The 16,263-nt window shown below is 40.1% G+C and overlaps 2 protein-coding genes across 3 annotated transcripts in view; both read right to left on the bottom strand.

Annotated features, from left to right (window-relative positions):
* cratb (carnitine O-acetyltransferase b) overlaps positions 1 to 537 on the bottom strand; it is an 18,671-nt gene extending 18,134 nt beyond the window's left edge. Inside the window, exon 1 of the mRNA XM_023292770.3 lies at positions 187 to 537. Within this exon, the coding sequence (XP_023148538.2) occupies positions 187 to 237 (51 nt within the window). The 5' untranslated portion in view covers positions 238 to 537. The remainder of the gene's footprint in view (positions 1 to 186) is intronic.
* Positions 538 to 2,119: 1,582 nt separating this feature from the next.
* ppp1r18 (protein phosphatase 1, regulatory subunit 18) lies at positions 2,120 to 16,203 on the bottom strand. 2 transcript variants are annotated; one of them, XM_055018078.1, is made up of 4 exons: positions 15,828 to 16,201; positions 11,698 to 15,546; positions 5,425 to 5,644; positions 2,120 to 3,058 (listed from the first exon to the last, which is right to left on the bottom strand). In XM_055018078.1, exons 2-4 carry the CDS (start codon positions 15,484 to 15,486, stop codon positions 3,039 to 3,041), a joined length of 4,029 nt encoding a protein of 1,342 aa, XP_054874053.1. In that variant the 5' UTR covers positions 15,487 to 15,546; positions 15,828 to 16,201; the 3' UTR covers positions 2,120 to 3,038. The 2 variants fall into 2 exon arrangements, with proteins under 2 accessions (XP_054874053.1, XP_054874052.1); XM_055018077.1 differs by having other exon boundaries at positions 2,120 to 5,644; positions 15,828 to 16,203.
* Between the last annotated feature and the right edge of the window lie 60 nt (positions 16,204 to 16,263).

The raw sequence follows: 16,263 nt of genomic DNA, 5'->3' as shown, positions 1-16,263 counted from the left end.
CAGGGCGCGACCACAGACAGTCAAAATAGGAAGTGTGAAAGACAAGATCTGCAGCTTCTTATTCCCGCTACACAATCTTTGTTATGATAAACAACAAAGAGTCTTTGTTATGATAACTGCATTCTCCATCTGAGCAGAAGTTCCATCAGATCACCAGCAAATGTCTTTAGTTGGACTTTAACTCACCCGGGACAGCCACGTCCTGCAGCCGCCGGACTGAAGTTTCCTCAGAATCATGCTTCCAGAGTCAGGAATCCACCCTGTGTTGCATATGTGGTGTTAAAACGAACCAGCCTCGACTCGATTTCCCTGAGAATTTTTGCAGCGTTGCACGGATCAGTCTGCTACTCGAAGCCCGGAGCTCCAGCCACGGCTCCGGGGATGGCGGAGACCGTCCGCATCGCTCGATTCTCGCCTAAACTCTGATCATCTGAGTTTCAGGGCCGAAGGTAAACAGAAAAGAACTCGTAGACCCTTCGGAGTTTGTTTCCTCACGCAGCCAGCATGCAAACACTCACGTACTGCAGCCTGCACGCGTGCTGACGTAACAGTGTTTACGTGACCTCGAAACCGTGCGTGCAGTACCGCATGTGACCGGAGGGCGCCGCTGTTTCCCCACTAGAGGGCATCTCAGGACAAACGGGACGAGTTTAAATAAAGTTATGAGTTAAATGTGACAACTGTTGCTTAGAAACCACAACATGGGGACCGAGATGGTTAAAGAAAATAAATATTTACAAAATAAAAACCCCTTTAAGGCCTCAGTATCCCCCCTTCCACAATTCTTATATATACTATTATTATTATTATTATTATTATTATTATTATTATTTATATTATTAATAATCCGTTTACTTAAAACGGGACCATGTACAATATTAAAGATAAATGTTGCCATTTGATGTATTGCACCAGAGTTAACTTTAAGCAAATTTCCATATATAATTTTATTTTTTTATTTATATATGTATATATATATATATATATATATATATATATATATATATATATATATATATATATATATATATATATATATACCGCGTCTGACCGGTAAGTATATATACACAAATATATATATACTTACGGTTTATTTGACTTGCAACACTTGCTTTTTTTAAAAAAAAAGTATATTAGTGTATAATAATAATATACATATATATATATATATATATATATGTGTGTGTGTGTGTGTGTGTGTGTGTGTGTGTGTGTGTATATATACTTATGGTTTATTTGACTTGCAACATTTGCTTTTTTTAAAAAAATCTTTTATCAGTCTTTACAATTTTCTACTTGTCAGGGTTTACTGTCATGAAGCAAAGCACCAAGTCAAATTACAGTAACAATTAGTATATGGAAATAGATAGAATGTATTTTTAACATGGATAATCAGGTGAGGACACAGGAGTCTGTGTAAACACTGCCTGCAGTTCAGTCTTGTTCAGGTAACAGGTCTCTGATGGTCTCTGGCGGCTCACAGCTGAGTCACTCATGACATCTTGACTGCACGAAACAGTGCAGAATATTTCGTTTTTTACATAATCTGGTCAGAGAAGGTTTATGTGGGGCATTTTTTTAAAAATCAGACCACAAAGAAAAATGTGATCTTGATGAAATGTCTTGAAAATTTTGATTTGGTTGATTTTCCCAGTGGAACAGTGTTTCACAGATGATGCATTCGTGGACTGACAAAGTTGAAAATGTGACAATTATTCCTGTTTCTACAGCTTCTGGTGTGATTTTGGTGATTTTTAATAGACAACATGCCTGGCAAATCTCCCTAAATTATATATTTCAGACAAAAAAAATAATCAACCAAGTGTGAAATCTGCAGAAGAGGATCATGTGATGCAACTGAAAGCTCCAGAAGAGCTGCAGAGAGAACAGTGTGATGAGATTATGTAGTCAAATGCTATTTGCAGGGTAAAAAATCAAGTTTTGACTAAAGTATATCTCATATATTGAGAACATTTGAGCCATTCTAATAGCATGTTTTTTGTAGTAGTACATGTATGTGATGAATTTCCTGAGAACCGCTTGGAAGTAAATACACTTTGATTGAAGGAAGAAAAAGCAGAGCAACACCAAAAACAGGAGGAAAGAGGAAACAAAAAGCTGCTTTCAGAAATATTTATTAGATTTTTTTTCTCTTGAAGCCAGCTTCTTCAACTGTCATAGAAAAATCATTTGCACAGAATTTGCATCTTCTTTCACCAATTAAAATATTCAGGTACAAACAGGAAAATCTGCATATATAACATTATAAATGTAGCACAGCCAAAAGTCTGATATCAGCTGTAATACGATGAAGTTAATGTGTTAATTGAGCTGTTTGTGTCACAAAATCTTCTGCTGAGTCAAACAAAATGAAACCTTTGTTTAAATCTGTTAGCTGAACTGTTACCGGAGTTGTTTTTGTGAACAGTAAGGCTTCAACGAGAAAACCACCTCACACATTGCACCAGAACCCGTTCATGCACCACAACGCTCGCTGAGAGGCTGAAAGGCTTCAGACTAAATATCATCAACTGATGTTTATATCATCCGTATGGGCAAATCCAGCAGGCACATGAAACCAGACGATATAAACATCACCGAGTGTTCTTTCTGTGCCGAGGCAGTGCTGACTTAAATTTAGAAAGACGATGACATGGAAGAAACTATCTTAAAATATATTAACTAAAAAATAAAATCTTATCTGTTTCTTTATATTGCATAGACAAGTGATCCTTCGTCGCCCTGCAGTGCAAACCTGAGGGCCGTTTAACACACGTACCAGACTTATACATTCACAGTTGTCCCTCATATTCCCTGAAAATAAACCATATATTTTCCTCCCAGTAAACACACATCCCTTTAATGAACAGCATAAACCACACCTGGACTGTACACCTCATTCATCCTAGATAAAACAAGACACCACGAGGATTAACAAACACAAAATGAATCAAAAACACAATAAAAACCACAACATTGTTCAGTAAAACGGTTGGTGACCTCATCACACGGGCAATTTTGGTGAAGGTGACTGGCTTCTACCGAGGGCAAGACTCATCTGGAAGACAGAGAGACGGAGGGGTGAATTTTAAATCTGATTTTATTTAGCAGTTTGGAATCTTCCCATTCAGTGACATTTATGGCTTCACGAGGCCCATAAATGCAACCACAACTTTTCCATTTGCTCTCCTGTAATTATCACCTTTAATTAAATTACAATATTCACAAGTTCTGGGTGATTTTTAGTCCTCGTTTATTCATTTTACTGAGCTTGCCCACAATGCTAAACCTGCTGGTATTTGTGAAAATCGGTCAGTTTTTGATTTAAAGGACAAGAGTTGAGTTATTCCATATTTCTCTTATAGTCAACAAATCACGTTAAAAGGACAAAACCTTTAAAAATGGTGCAGTTTGTTTAACTTGATGTGTTCTGACATGCTAATTTGTGCCGTAGTGAGTGGCCATTTCTGTGCTAATTAGCTAAAAGTCTGAAGGCTAGCATGTTAGCTGTGTTCCGTAATTAACCCACATTTAACTTCTTCTGTTGGAGCAAAAACTTCCTTAAAAAATAAAGAAATAATGGAAAGACAACTATGAGACAGATACAAATACTCCTTAACTTTTGAATCAACCTACTACCATTAGTAATCAAGCTAATAGACATGCTAATCGACTGCTAGGTCGCTAACTTTGAGAGATTTTTACTGCATCAGTTGCTCCTATGGAAGCAATTTGTGTAAAATTCTGGCAAATAATTGCCAAAAGTGATTAAAGTGTAAATTTAAAAGAGTTAAGTGAGGTATTGTGACTGAATAGTGCTTTTACATGTCACTTAATACTATCTAAATTTCCATAGCATTTAGTCAAAAGCCATTCTTTTTCTACTGAAGATATATTTATTGGGTCACAAAGACTTTTTTACCTTTTTAAAATGCTCAGTAATTTCCTAAATAGCTCGGAACTGTAATTTTTTTTAGCAAACGTTTCAGAAAGCATCAGATTTTTGGCAAACAGTTGCGGTTAACCTTCAACAATGTTGTCACTAATCAGCAGCAGGGCCATATTTTCATGGTTTGTGGCAAACTTGCAGTGGACTTCTGGCTAGCTTTCTGGACATCATTGGCAACAGTCTAATCCATAATGGAGCCCAGCTAACACTGGCCAACAGCCATTCATGCTAACGTTTACACCATTTAACCCTCCTGTTGTCCTCATTTACAGGCACCAAAAAATATTGTTTCCTTGTCTGACAAAAATCTAAAAATTCAGCAAAAAAATTCCCCAAATTTCAGAAAATTTGCAAAAGAAAATTCCAATAATTCCTTAAAAGTTTCCCTTAAAAGTTTTATTTTTAAAAAATCCCCCAAATTTGTCAAGAAAATTCTTGGAAATATTTTCAAAAACTGAGTAAAAATCTTCCAAAAAAATCCTAAAAATACCTTAAGTGATTACATACATACCAGTAAAACTTTTAATGTTTTCTTTAAGAACATTCACAAAAAAAATCAAGATTTTTTTGTGAATGTTCTTAAGACACATTTTTAATATTTCTTTTTTCCATCAAAAAATGTTCAAAAATTTTCCAAAAATGTTCAAAATGTGGACATCAGAAGTTTCACTGTGAAAATATATTTTATTCCACATTTTCAAACTTTAAAACAGATCATTTTTGACCCACAGGACGACACGAGGGTTAACCTAACATGCATGTCTATGGACTGTGGGAGTAGGACAAAAAAAAAAAAAAGTCCACCTCTAGTTTGCCACAGATCTAGTTTTCATATGAAAATATGGCTGCAAATTTGCCAAACTGTCGGTCAGAAACCAGTATTGCCAGAGATGCCATGTTTGCCAATGATGAACTCATTATTAGTTAAGTGGCAAATTTCTCTTTACTTCCAGAATGTTGCTGGACATTTGCCACTCATGCAAAAAAAAAAAAAAAGAATTGTAAACGTGACAAAATTTCATGGAAAACAAAAGTCTTTGCTGCAAATCCCCTGCTACTTGACTGTTAACATCTTGGTTTTGTAAGGGAGGCATAAATGCATTTGCTGGCAGCTATTTTTAGCTGCGGATTAGCACACATTTAGCGCTCTGCTGAGTATTTAAAGAGCAGGATGGTGTCTGTGAGATGGACTATGAAAAACTACAATCTTTATAAAGAAAAAACACGTCACTAAACACAGCAGTGTGCAGTTTTTGGTACAGCGATGAAGGTTAATGCACAGTGACTTGACTACTTCCATACTTCTTGTTGGGATCATTAATGGTTTTGCTCTTTCTGCATGATTTGTTGACTGTAAGAAAACTACAGAACATCACCAGCCTCATCCTGAGGAAGGTTCAGGCCTGTAAATTCATCTTCACATACAGAGTGCTGTCACTAGACTTTATGCTTTTTGAGAAGGGGGTGACACTGACCCACTCTTAGACGTGGCCCTGTTGTGATCCCGGTGCTCCTGGTGCTCTTCAGCACCACCGGTCCTGCCTCCACCTCGCCTTCCTCCTCCTGCACATCCTCCCCCTGCAGCCTCTCCATCCTGCCCAGTTCATGGGGGAAGGAGGTGAAGGTCAGCATGAAGGTCTCCGACGGATACTCACACACCTGCTCCAGCTGGTCCTCGTCGAAACACACCTTCCCCTGCAAACACAGAGGCAGATGGGTATGTAAAGGGTTGTTTTGTGGACATTGTTTTAGTCTTAAATCCTCGTGTTGTCCTGCAGGTCAAAACTGACCCGTTTTAAAGTTTGAAAATTTGGAAAAAAAATAAATTTCACAGTGAAACTTCTGATGTCCACATTTTCTACATTTTTGGGAAATCTTTGAACATTTTTGGTGGAAAAAAAGAAATGCTAAAAATGTTTCTTAAGAACATTCAGAAAAAAATCAACCAAAATCCAGCGAATTTCGCTGGATTTTGGTTGATTTTTTTCTGAATGTTCTTAAAGAAAATATTAGAAGTTTTACTGATATATATGGAATCATTTTAGTTATTTTTAGGATATTTTTTTTGGAAGATTTTTACTCATTTTTTGAAAATATTTACAAGAATTTTCTTGCCAAATTTGGGGGATTTTTTTTTTTTTTTTTTTTTAAATAAAACTTTTAAGGGAAACTTTTCAGGAATTATTGGTTATTTTCTTCCTGAAGGTTTTACAAATTTTCATAAATTTGGGGAATTTTTTGCTGAATTTTTGGATTTTTTTCAGACAAGGAAACAATATTTTTTGGTCCCTGTAAATGAGGAACACAGGAGGGTTAAAGGACATCTGAGGAGTAACAGGAAGAGGGAAGGGGAATGACATGCAGCAAATCAGTCAGAATCAATCCATTAAGTCATTTATTCGCTTTTACACTTGTAGGAGTTGTATTTTTGGTTCATTTGAGTTAACCACATTGAAAATTCCTTTACTTGCAAGCCAATATTTGGATTCTCATCCTATATGTAGCATAATTTGTGTTTATAATCTATCTGTAATATGTAGGAACATCTTGGGGTACATCTAGAGAATTTAAGTACACCAGTAAGAGAGAGAAAAACAAAGTTAGATATTTCAAATTTGACACTGCTGCTCCCTTCTGATCCTTATTTGCATAAAGGATTTGAAGGTTTGTTTAACAGTTTGGGATCTTCTCATTCACCATCAGTGACATTTATGGCTTTGTAAAGGCCATAAATGCAACCACATCTTTTCCATTTGCTCTCTAGTAGCTTTAACTAAATAATGACTTCACCAAGTCATGGGGGATTTTTAGTGATCATTTCTTCATTTTACTGAGCTTGTTCACACTGCTAAACCTGCTACTATTTGTGAAAATCAGTCAGTTTTTAAATTAAAGGACAAGAGTTGTGTGATTCCATAGTTCTCTTATTGTCAACAAATCCCATGAATACAGAAAACATTTTTTGGTGCAGTTTAATGGATATATAATGTTTCTGCCAAAGTAACTAGAAATTCTCCGGAGATATCAGAATTAAAAGCAGAGCTTAAAGATTTTAACACCATTTTAAGTAGGATAATGTCTGTTTACTGTGTACTAACTGTAAGAAAAATATAACTGGAAAGTTCAAATCCAAGACAAAACCAAAAAGAAACTTGGAATCCATTTCCCATAATAACATCCACCCCGTTTTTACGAAAAGATTCTAAAAGCTTGTAAGCATTTGTTTGCTGGACAGTAAAAAGTTTGCAGTACATACCAGTCGGACAACTTATAAGATTAACAAAGATCATGTTTTGCAGTGTATGCATTCCTATTTCAGCTAGGAAACTAGTGCTGCTGCTTTTGATTCTGTTTTTTTTTTGTCATTTGCTAATTTTTTTGTAATTTTTTTCTATAATATATATATATATATATATATATATATATATATATTATATATATATTATATATATATTTTTTATATATATATATATATTTTATATATATATATATATATATATATATATATATATATATATATATATATATATATATATATGCATGTATAAATGAGCAAAATAAAAAATAACATTTTTAATTTTTAGTTTTTTTTATATTTGGCATTACACGCGCACACACACACACACACACACACACACACACACACACACACACACACACACACACACACACACACACACACACATACACACACTCATTTTTTGCTCACCTTTTTCTATAAAATGTAGAAAAAATATAGAAATATAGAAAAAATGGCAAAAAAACCCCAAAATTTTCAATTTCTAGTTTTATTCTTTTCTATGTTTGAGTTTATATATTTTTTCTGTTTTTTGTTGCTAATTTCTTTTCTATATTTGGTTTTTTATTTATTTATATATATATATATATATATATATATATATATATATATATATATATATATATATATATAAACTAAAATAAATAAAAAAGCTAAATTAAATAATAATAAAAAACACACATATATATATATATATATTTTTTTTTAAATTTAATTTAGCTTTTTTATTTATTTTAGTTTTAGTTCTTTAATTTACTCTTTGCTCATTTATTTTTTCTGTATTTGGGTCTTACAGGGTTAATAAATGTTACGAGGTTAGATGTCAAAGCTAAAATAAGGTCAAGGTAAAGAGCTGTATGTTTCCTCTGATGTTTGCTGACATGGTCAACATGTAAACTCAGGCTGGAGGCCATGCAGAGTGTTTACTGACAGCAGGAGGATCAACACAGCACAAATTACAGTTCTGTAAACTGAATCAGGATCAGTGATTAACATACATATGCAGAAGCAGAAACTGTTCTGGTTTATTACTTCTCTTAAAAAAGGAGAATGAGGCCTCAGCTCGGTTTTGCTTCAACCAACCAACAAATGTTTGAGTTTGTTTACTTGGTGTGGTGTAAACAGTCAGGCTGAGTCCAATGGGAAACAGCAGCACGTCTTATAATCACAGCTCTGAGGCCCAGACGTGTAGTAAACACACCCAGAGGAGGCTGCAGACGCCATGTTCATGGAGCGGCTGGTGGCAGAGGAGGGCAGATAATAGCTCTGCATTAGGGAAGCCGGCCGAACCATTGCTAAGACACATGAGGCTAATCCTCCCTCCCTGAACCTGATTAACTCGGGCCAACACAGCAGGACAACAGAGGCACTCGGGTACAAGAGAAAGAAGGAAGTTTATGAAGTAATATTTGACCTTGCATCTCCAGAGGTGCATGGGCTGTATTCAGTGGAACATCATATATAAACAAACATTCAAAACATTAATGGTATTGCTTGAAGACAAAACTATGAAGACGTCGAGCAGGAAAAACAGGAAATGCCATCAAGTTTTGATATTTGCCAATTCAGGGAGTATTTGATGCAGAGATTTCCACAATAAAAGCACAAGAGTAAGAAGAAAAAAACTTGAGAGGAGTTGCAGGAAGACGAGGCTCAAGCGGTTCACCCCCCTCTGTGACCTGATGGTGTGGTTCAGTGAGGGGAGGGAAGGAGGCCTGACGTCAAACAGTCTGATGGGCATCAACGTGAGAGCGACAGGTGGTCAGAGATTCACTCAGCGGTCACTAAAGAAGAGCGCTTACAGGCAGAATTACATGATCCCGGTCCTCGAAGCAAAATAAAGTCGTGCAGTCAGAGAAATTAATGTTTATTTAACCCTCCGGTTGTCCTCATTTACAGGGACCAAAAAATATTGTTTCCTTGTCTAAAAAAATCCAAAAATTCAGCAAAAAAATCCCCCAAATTTCTGAAAATTTACAAAACCTTCAAGAAGAAAATTCTAATAAGTTCTTAAAAGTTCCCCTTAAAAGTTTGAATTTAAAAAAATCCCCCAAATTTCTGAAAATTTACAAAACCTTCAAGAAGAAAATTCTAATAAGTTCTTAAAAGTTCCCCTTAAAAGTTTTAATTTAAAAAAATCCTCCAAATTTGGCAAGAAAATTCTTGTTCTTGTTTTTTTTTTGTTCTTCTCTTTTTTTAAAAATTTGTAAAAATCTTCCAAAAAAATCCTAAAAATATCTAAAGTGATTACATACATACCAGTAAAACTTCTAATATTTTCTTTAAAAACATTCAGAAAAAAATAAACCAAAATCCAGTGAAATTCGCTGGATTTTGGTTTATTTTTTTTCTGAATGTTCTTAAGAAACATTTCTTTTTTCCACCCAAAAAATGTTCAAAGATTTGCCAAAAATGTTGAAAATGTGGACATCAGAAGTTTCACTGTGAAAATATATATTTTTCTCCCACATTTTCAAACTTTAAATTTGCAAAACCTTCAGGAAGAAAATTCCAATAATTCCTTAAAAGTTTCCCTTAAAAGTTTTATTTAAAAAAAAAATCCCCCAAATTTGGCAAGAAAATTCTTGCAAATATTTTCAAAAAATGAGTAAAAATCTTCCCAAAAAATCCTAAAAATATCTAAAGTGATGCAATATATATCAGTAAAACTTCTAATATTTTCTTTAAGAACAACCACCACAAAAATCAACCAAAATCCAGCGAAATTCGTTGGATTTTGGTAGACTTTTTTTTAATGCTCTTAAGAAACATTTTTAACATTTTTTTTCACCAAAAAATGTTCAATGATTTCCCAAAAATGTTGAAAATGTTGACATCAGAAGTTTCACTGTGAAAATATTTTTTTTTCCCCCCACATTTTCAAACTTTAAAACTGGTCAATTTGACCCACAGGACGACACGAGGGTTAATTACAAGTCACACTAATGGACTCTTGAGATGAGGAGGAATCAATTTTATGAGTTTCTCTTTCACTTAATTACTATAACTGGTGAAACTGATGGTCCTGTAATGCAACAGTTAGTGTCTGAGTCGCATTTGGTGATATAAAAACAGACGCCACGTCACTTCCCCGTGTTGATCTTCATGTCGAAGTGCAGAAGTTTGAAAGGAGAAGTGAGAAAAAACATGCGGCGTGACAAGAGAGTTTCTGTCAGACCGAATAACCAGCCTGTAATCCTCTCAGTGTGGCTGTCAAAATCAGTTTTTATTGGCCGCTCTGTTGCCGTCGAGCCGTTCTCTCATCTCTCTGTAACACTGTCTGTCTGCCTTTTCTTTTTTCCACTAAGAGTCGGCAGCCTGCTGTCAGTAGCGCTCAGTGGAAGGTCAGCGTGGTCGAAAACCGTCTGCCAAGGCTTCAGTCTAACAGCCCAAACCCCCGCTAGGAAACAGCCAGGAAGACACAAAGAGTGATTTGTCCGAGAGGCGCCGAGGGCTGACTCAACAGAAATGGCAGAATTGGTTCAAGGGAACAAGGAAGCAGCCCTTAGATGTACACTGAGAGGAAATTACCGGCAGTTTAACAGCTCGTAAACAACAAAACAACATCCAGTTCTTCTAAAAAGCACTCCCAAGTCATATCAATATCCATCTGTACATGACGGTGTCATGAAGGACAAAGTTTATTCATGCTCTGCTGAGCCTCTCTTGTCTTTTCTTTATTACATAACAGCTTGTTTCCCACATTGTCAAACAAGGCCTGGATTCAGAAAAAGTTAAAAGAGGAAAGAGAAAGCCTAACGTGAGATTGATTCGTAGCTTCAGGCGACACGGCTCAGGCTGAATGATTACTGTAAATACCAGCGTGTGTTCACAGCATGATGTGATGTTAGGAAGGCAGACAAGAGCAAAACAGAAAAAAAAGAGGAGGAAGGAGGTAGATGGCTGCCGTTGTGGTTTCCTACTCAACTTTTTAGTCTCCACTGAAGCCTGAAACATTACTGTCTCTGTCTGCAGAAGTCTAGACAAACCAACCATCACTTTAAAACACTAAATTACCCAACAAGCAGTTTGATTTTTTGTGTCTCTTTACAACAAAACTGCACAGCTAGACTTGAAGATGAGCGGCGCGGCAGGTGAAAGTCAAAAGTCTGCACAGAATTAGACAGCAGAAGCAAATGGCAAAGGAGATCACTCCAGGATTTTATGGCTAGAATCAAGATGTCGTGCTTGATAAGGCTTTAACCGGCTTAGCTTGGTCTCTGCGCTCGTACTTCTCAATCAAAAGGGATGTTCTCCCCAAGTGAAAGTAAGACCAGGTGATAAACCGTCTCTGCTGAGGTTGAGGAAGCAGCAGAGAGACCACCACTCTCAAATCTGCCAGTATTATCGAATCAGACGTCATTGTTGCAGGAGAAGCAGTTTTTTGGTGTGTCTGGGTGTGATGTTTATATGAGTGCAAGACATTAAAAAAGCGACAGATTCTACTCACCCTTTTGGGAGTCCCTCTGTTCTTGATCAGACAGGACTTCTCCAGATTCTGATATCCACCAATCACCTCAATCTCCTCCACCGTCGGGTACTTCTTCTTCGCCGGTTCGACCACAGCGGTGGTCGTCTGGTGCACTGGGGTCTTTACGGAGGTCGATCCTGCCGCTGTGGGTTGTACCACTGACCCCGTCACTCCTCCTCCTCCTCCGACAGGCTTCTTCGGGGTGATGGTGATGGTGGCGCCTCTCTTCACTTGGCCTCCAGATGCGCTCCTGATGGAGAAGAGCGTTGGCGATGGGCTGGGCGATGGAGAGATGCTGGGGGATTGGACAGGAGATGGAGAACTCGGAGAGGAGGCCGGGGTTGGTGTACATTCTGCAGGTTTCAGGGTATTAACCGGGGACTGGCTCCTGAGCAGTGACGGGTTGATGGTGATAGTTTGCTTATTCTGAGACGATGGAGAAGAAGCGTGCTGCGGAGACGCTTTGGGGTTCAGTCCTGGTGTTTCTTGATCTTTCTCCTGGGTTTTGAGATCGTCTTTTACCTGCTGCTTGAACGCTCTCTTGGGGCTTTGCTGCCCCTTCGTGTCCTTTAGGGGAGCGTTGGGTGAAGCCTTCAACACTTCCTGCTCCTTTAACTGAAACTGTTCTATCTGCCGCTGTATCGACTGAACCCCACAAATGTCGTCACCTTTGCCGTCCCCCTGCTGCGAGTTTGACATGAGCGGCTTCACTTTGACAAGGTGCACTGATGATGCGATTTCCACCGTCCTTTCTCTCACACACAAACCCGACCTTGAACCCACCTTTTCCAGGTTGTAGATCCGACTCATGGCTGCGAGGGAGTTGGGATGAGGCGGTGAAGGGGACAGAGATTTATCCAGAGGTGACGTAAACTCCTCAACCTCTTCCTCAGAGAGCTCTTCCTCTTCTTCTTCCTCTTCTTCTTCTTCTCTGCTCTCGTGTCGGCCTCTGTGGCGCCTCAGCTGCTCTTCTACATGTTTCAGGGGGTTGTCTTCATCGTCGGATATCTGGAAGCTATCAGCAGTAGCTTCGGAGGCAGCGTTCACTTCCTCTGCCCCGACAGCTTGTGAAGCAGGAAGTTGAGGGCAGGTTTTCAACACGCTGACTTCCCGTTTGACGTCAGCCGCGACTGTCTGCTCTGCTGCGTCTTCCTGCCCTCTCTCTGCTTCGACCTGCCTCCTCTGCACATGAGCTGCAGCTTCCCACTCTTTCTCTGTTTCGCTTCCCCTCTCTTCATACCTGTCCTCGGCCGCCTGAGCGTCATTTATCTCCGTGGCTTCACCTCCGTCCTGAGCTTCTCTCTGCCGCTTCCTCTCCAGCTCTCTCTGCCGGATCTTCTCTCGCAGCGACTCGATGCGACTCAACGGCTTCCCGATCCTCCAGCTGTCCCTCCTCTCAACCCCTCGGCCTTCTTCCCAGTCTGGCCCCTCACCGCTTTGACCTTTTTTTCTGTCCATCATTTCTTCTGCAACATAAAACACAGTCCTGGGGATCTGAATCTCAAGAGGGCCCGTAGACATCCCCATGGGTGCGATCCTTTTTGGGGATCTGGGGGTAATAGCATGACCGAGGCTCTCTGATCCAGCATCAGCTCTTGTTTGTACCTCCTGTGTGGTCTCTTTAGTCACTTCCTGAGCAGTCTTATAAGCCCTTTCTCCTCTCTCGTTGCTGTAAACAGTCGTGTCTCCTATTTTTTCTATTTTACTAATAAGCTCCTCTGTATGTTGGGACAGAACAGAGTGTGTCAGGTAAGGTCCTCGTGGTCCGGTACCGCTCCACTCTTTGTGTAGACTCTGACTACACTCTGTGAAAGCTGAATCATGTCTGTGGTGACTCGGACTGAGCGGGTCTTCAGATGCAGTGACGTCGTGACTAGATTCTGGAGGGATTTCGAATCCGTCCTCTCTTGGTAAATCGGTTTTGTTGCAACCTTGTGCCTCCATCAGGCCTCCAGCCTCTGATTCTTTATCAACGTTTGCCTCCTTTTCCAAACTTTTCTCACCTATCAGTCGCTTCATGTCTCTTTCAGCTCTTGCTTTTCCATCCTGTCTGATCAGGACTCTTCTGGCGAACGATATTCCCTCTGTGTTTTTAACCGATGCCACTGTGAAACCCTTGTCTCCGTCTGCATCGACTACCTTCTCCGCAGCCCTCTTATCAATGGGTTCGACTTCCCTAACTTCACTCTCAGTTTTAACACGTCTGTCTCTGTACTTTCCAAAACGATCTTTATCTAAAAGTCGTGCACACCCCATTTTGATCTTGTTTTCCTTCCCTAAACCTGCCACGTCTCCCCATGGTGCCACACTCCTGTCTGAATGAATCCTCTCACGCATTTTCCTCTCATAATATCCTTCGTCTTCTAACCCATTCTCCTTGGCGCAGATGACTCGATCGGAGAAGCTGAACGAGCGTTTCGGGACGCCTTTCAACAGCAAATCCTTCACGTCCGCCTTCCTCTCTTCTGATTGTTGGTCATCCTGATCTTCTGAGTATTTCCTCCTCCCCGGTTGCAGGAAATTATCAGAGCTTTTGGATCGAGACGGAGGCTTGGGGTGCTCTCCGAATTTGCTGAGCAGCTGGCTGACCCTCCCTCCTCTCTCCATAAACACATTATCATCCAAGCTGTCCTTCCTGTCGTCTTTATTGATAACTGTCGCCTGACCCCACGGTTTCTCCTTCTCCTTAACGGTCTCTTTCTCCCTCAGCCAGGACATGTCTGTCCTCAGCTCTCTGCCAACACTGTCCCTCCTTACATCCATGTTTCCCTTCACCTCTCCATCCTCTCTCACCTTCCCTCCTGTACTCTTCTCTTCAGGGCTCGCCGACGGCTTTATGATCAGCACCTCAGAGGCTCTGATCTCAGTGACGCTGCCTCCCCCGGCCAGGATCTCCCTCAGGTCCATCTTCATCCCTCTCTTCCCCTGGTTCTCCTCCTCAGGCCTCTCCCTGTCCACCTCCCTCCATCTCCCCCTCCTCTCATCGCTGCCTTTCCTGTCCTGCTCGATGATGATGATGTTGTCGGCTCGGATAGTCCGCAGACAGGGAGGAAATGAACCAGATGCTGGATGATCATCTTTGTCCTCGGTGTCTAATTTTACTTTGAGGAATTCCTGCTCCTTAGCTGACTCCTTCCATTGGATTTTGTCCTTCTCGCCTCCCTCCCTGTTGTTCTCTCTCCCTTGACTTCTGTCGATGTTCCTCTCTTTTTCCCGTGGTTCACTCAGATCCCTGAACCTCTCTATTTTCAGCTCTATATCTCGTCCTCTCCCCGACTCTCCATCTTGACCTTTAGGGCTCATTTTATCCTTCTCCCTCTCCTTAACTTCTGGCTCGTTCCCTACTTCGACATCCCTGCCCTTCCTCCATGCGCTCTGTGTGCGGATGAATGGATTTTCATGGACTGGAACGATGGTTTCCACAGACACCTGACTGGCCGGTTTGGGCTCTGCATCCAGCCACAGCGCCGGGTCGGGACTGAGCGACGGTTCGCTTCCCAGATTAACTGTTACCGAGCTGTCAGTGTCGCTCAGACCGTCGGAAGGAGATCTGACGTCCACCTGCAGCAGACAGGTATTACTCTCCTTCTCCCTGTCGCCCAAACTCTCCTGCTTCATCTTCCTGCGCTGGATGATCCCTCGCTTCCAGGCCGGCATGCTGGCGAACTTCTCCTCCTCTTCTTTTTCCCTCCTCTCTCGCTCCTCCTCCTCTCTCCTCTTCTTCTCCAGAAGGAGTTGCTTCCATTCTGGCAGAGAGGAGACAGACATAACAGAAGAGGGGCACGTCTTTGGACAAAATGGTTCCTCTTCAGAGCCTCTGGGAATCGTCTGCAAAGCAGAAAATGGAATAAATAAAATCAGATTCATCTTAAAATCATGTTAAATTGTTAAACAGACTTAATTTTTGCACATAATACACTTTTAAAAACTATTTTTTGCATTGTTTGATGACATAAACAGACATTTGTCAATATTATCCTGCAGACTAGTTTAATTGTGGTCAAAAAATATCATCCCAAAAGTCATTAAAATCTACTTGCACCACATTATGCAAAACCAATGTCTGCTTTAATTTGATATTTACGGTGGAAATAATAAATCACGCTCACCAGAAGTCCAGTTCATGCAGAAATAGCACCGTATCCACCTCCACTTTACATCTCCACTCGTGCGTAAAAACGCTCCAATCCACGACGCACAAAAATCTCTTTGGCCGGTAATTAACGGATGAACCACAAACGGAGAGTTTAGAGGGGAAAAAACACAGAAAACTACGACAAGACTTGCCGGTATATGAGAGCAGAGAGCAGGAAAACACCTCCGTCGTCGGGATGGTAGTAAATATTTCCAGCTTCAGAGCCGCAGCGCCGTAATCCGATAATTACATTCAATTCCGTCAGGAGAGTTTAGTGGCACACACCATATTGTGGGACCTAAGAAAAGGCGTTTAAAGCACAGAGCCGTCTGCCCGGCCAGCAACCCCCCTCCTGCAGGATAATTGGAGAAGATCTGGAGGAGGTGGAGGCTGGAAGAGGCTGGAGTTCA

Source organism: Amphiprion ocellaris, chromosome 15, assembly GCF_022539595.1.
Source record: "Amphiprion ocellaris isolate individual 3 ecotype Okinawa chromosome 15, ASM2253959v1, whole genome shotgun sequence".
Taxonomy (NCBI): Eukaryota; Metazoa; Chordata; class Actinopteri; family Pomacentridae; genus Amphiprion; species Amphiprion ocellaris.
The sequence above is the reverse complement of the archived record's forward strand: the minus strand, read 5'-3'. Positions and strand labels throughout refer to the sequence as shown.

Excerpts from the sequence above, each read along its gene's own strand:
- ppp1r18 (XM_055018077.1), bottom strand. The coding sequence starts at position 15,486 with ATGTCTGTCTCCTCTCTGCCAGAATGGAAGCAACTCCTTCTGGAGAAG. Across the intron at positions 5,645-11,697 it reads ACAGAGGGACTCCCAAAAGG|GGGAAGGTGTGTTTCGACGA; the intron begins GTGAGTAGAATC and ends CTGTGTTTGCAG.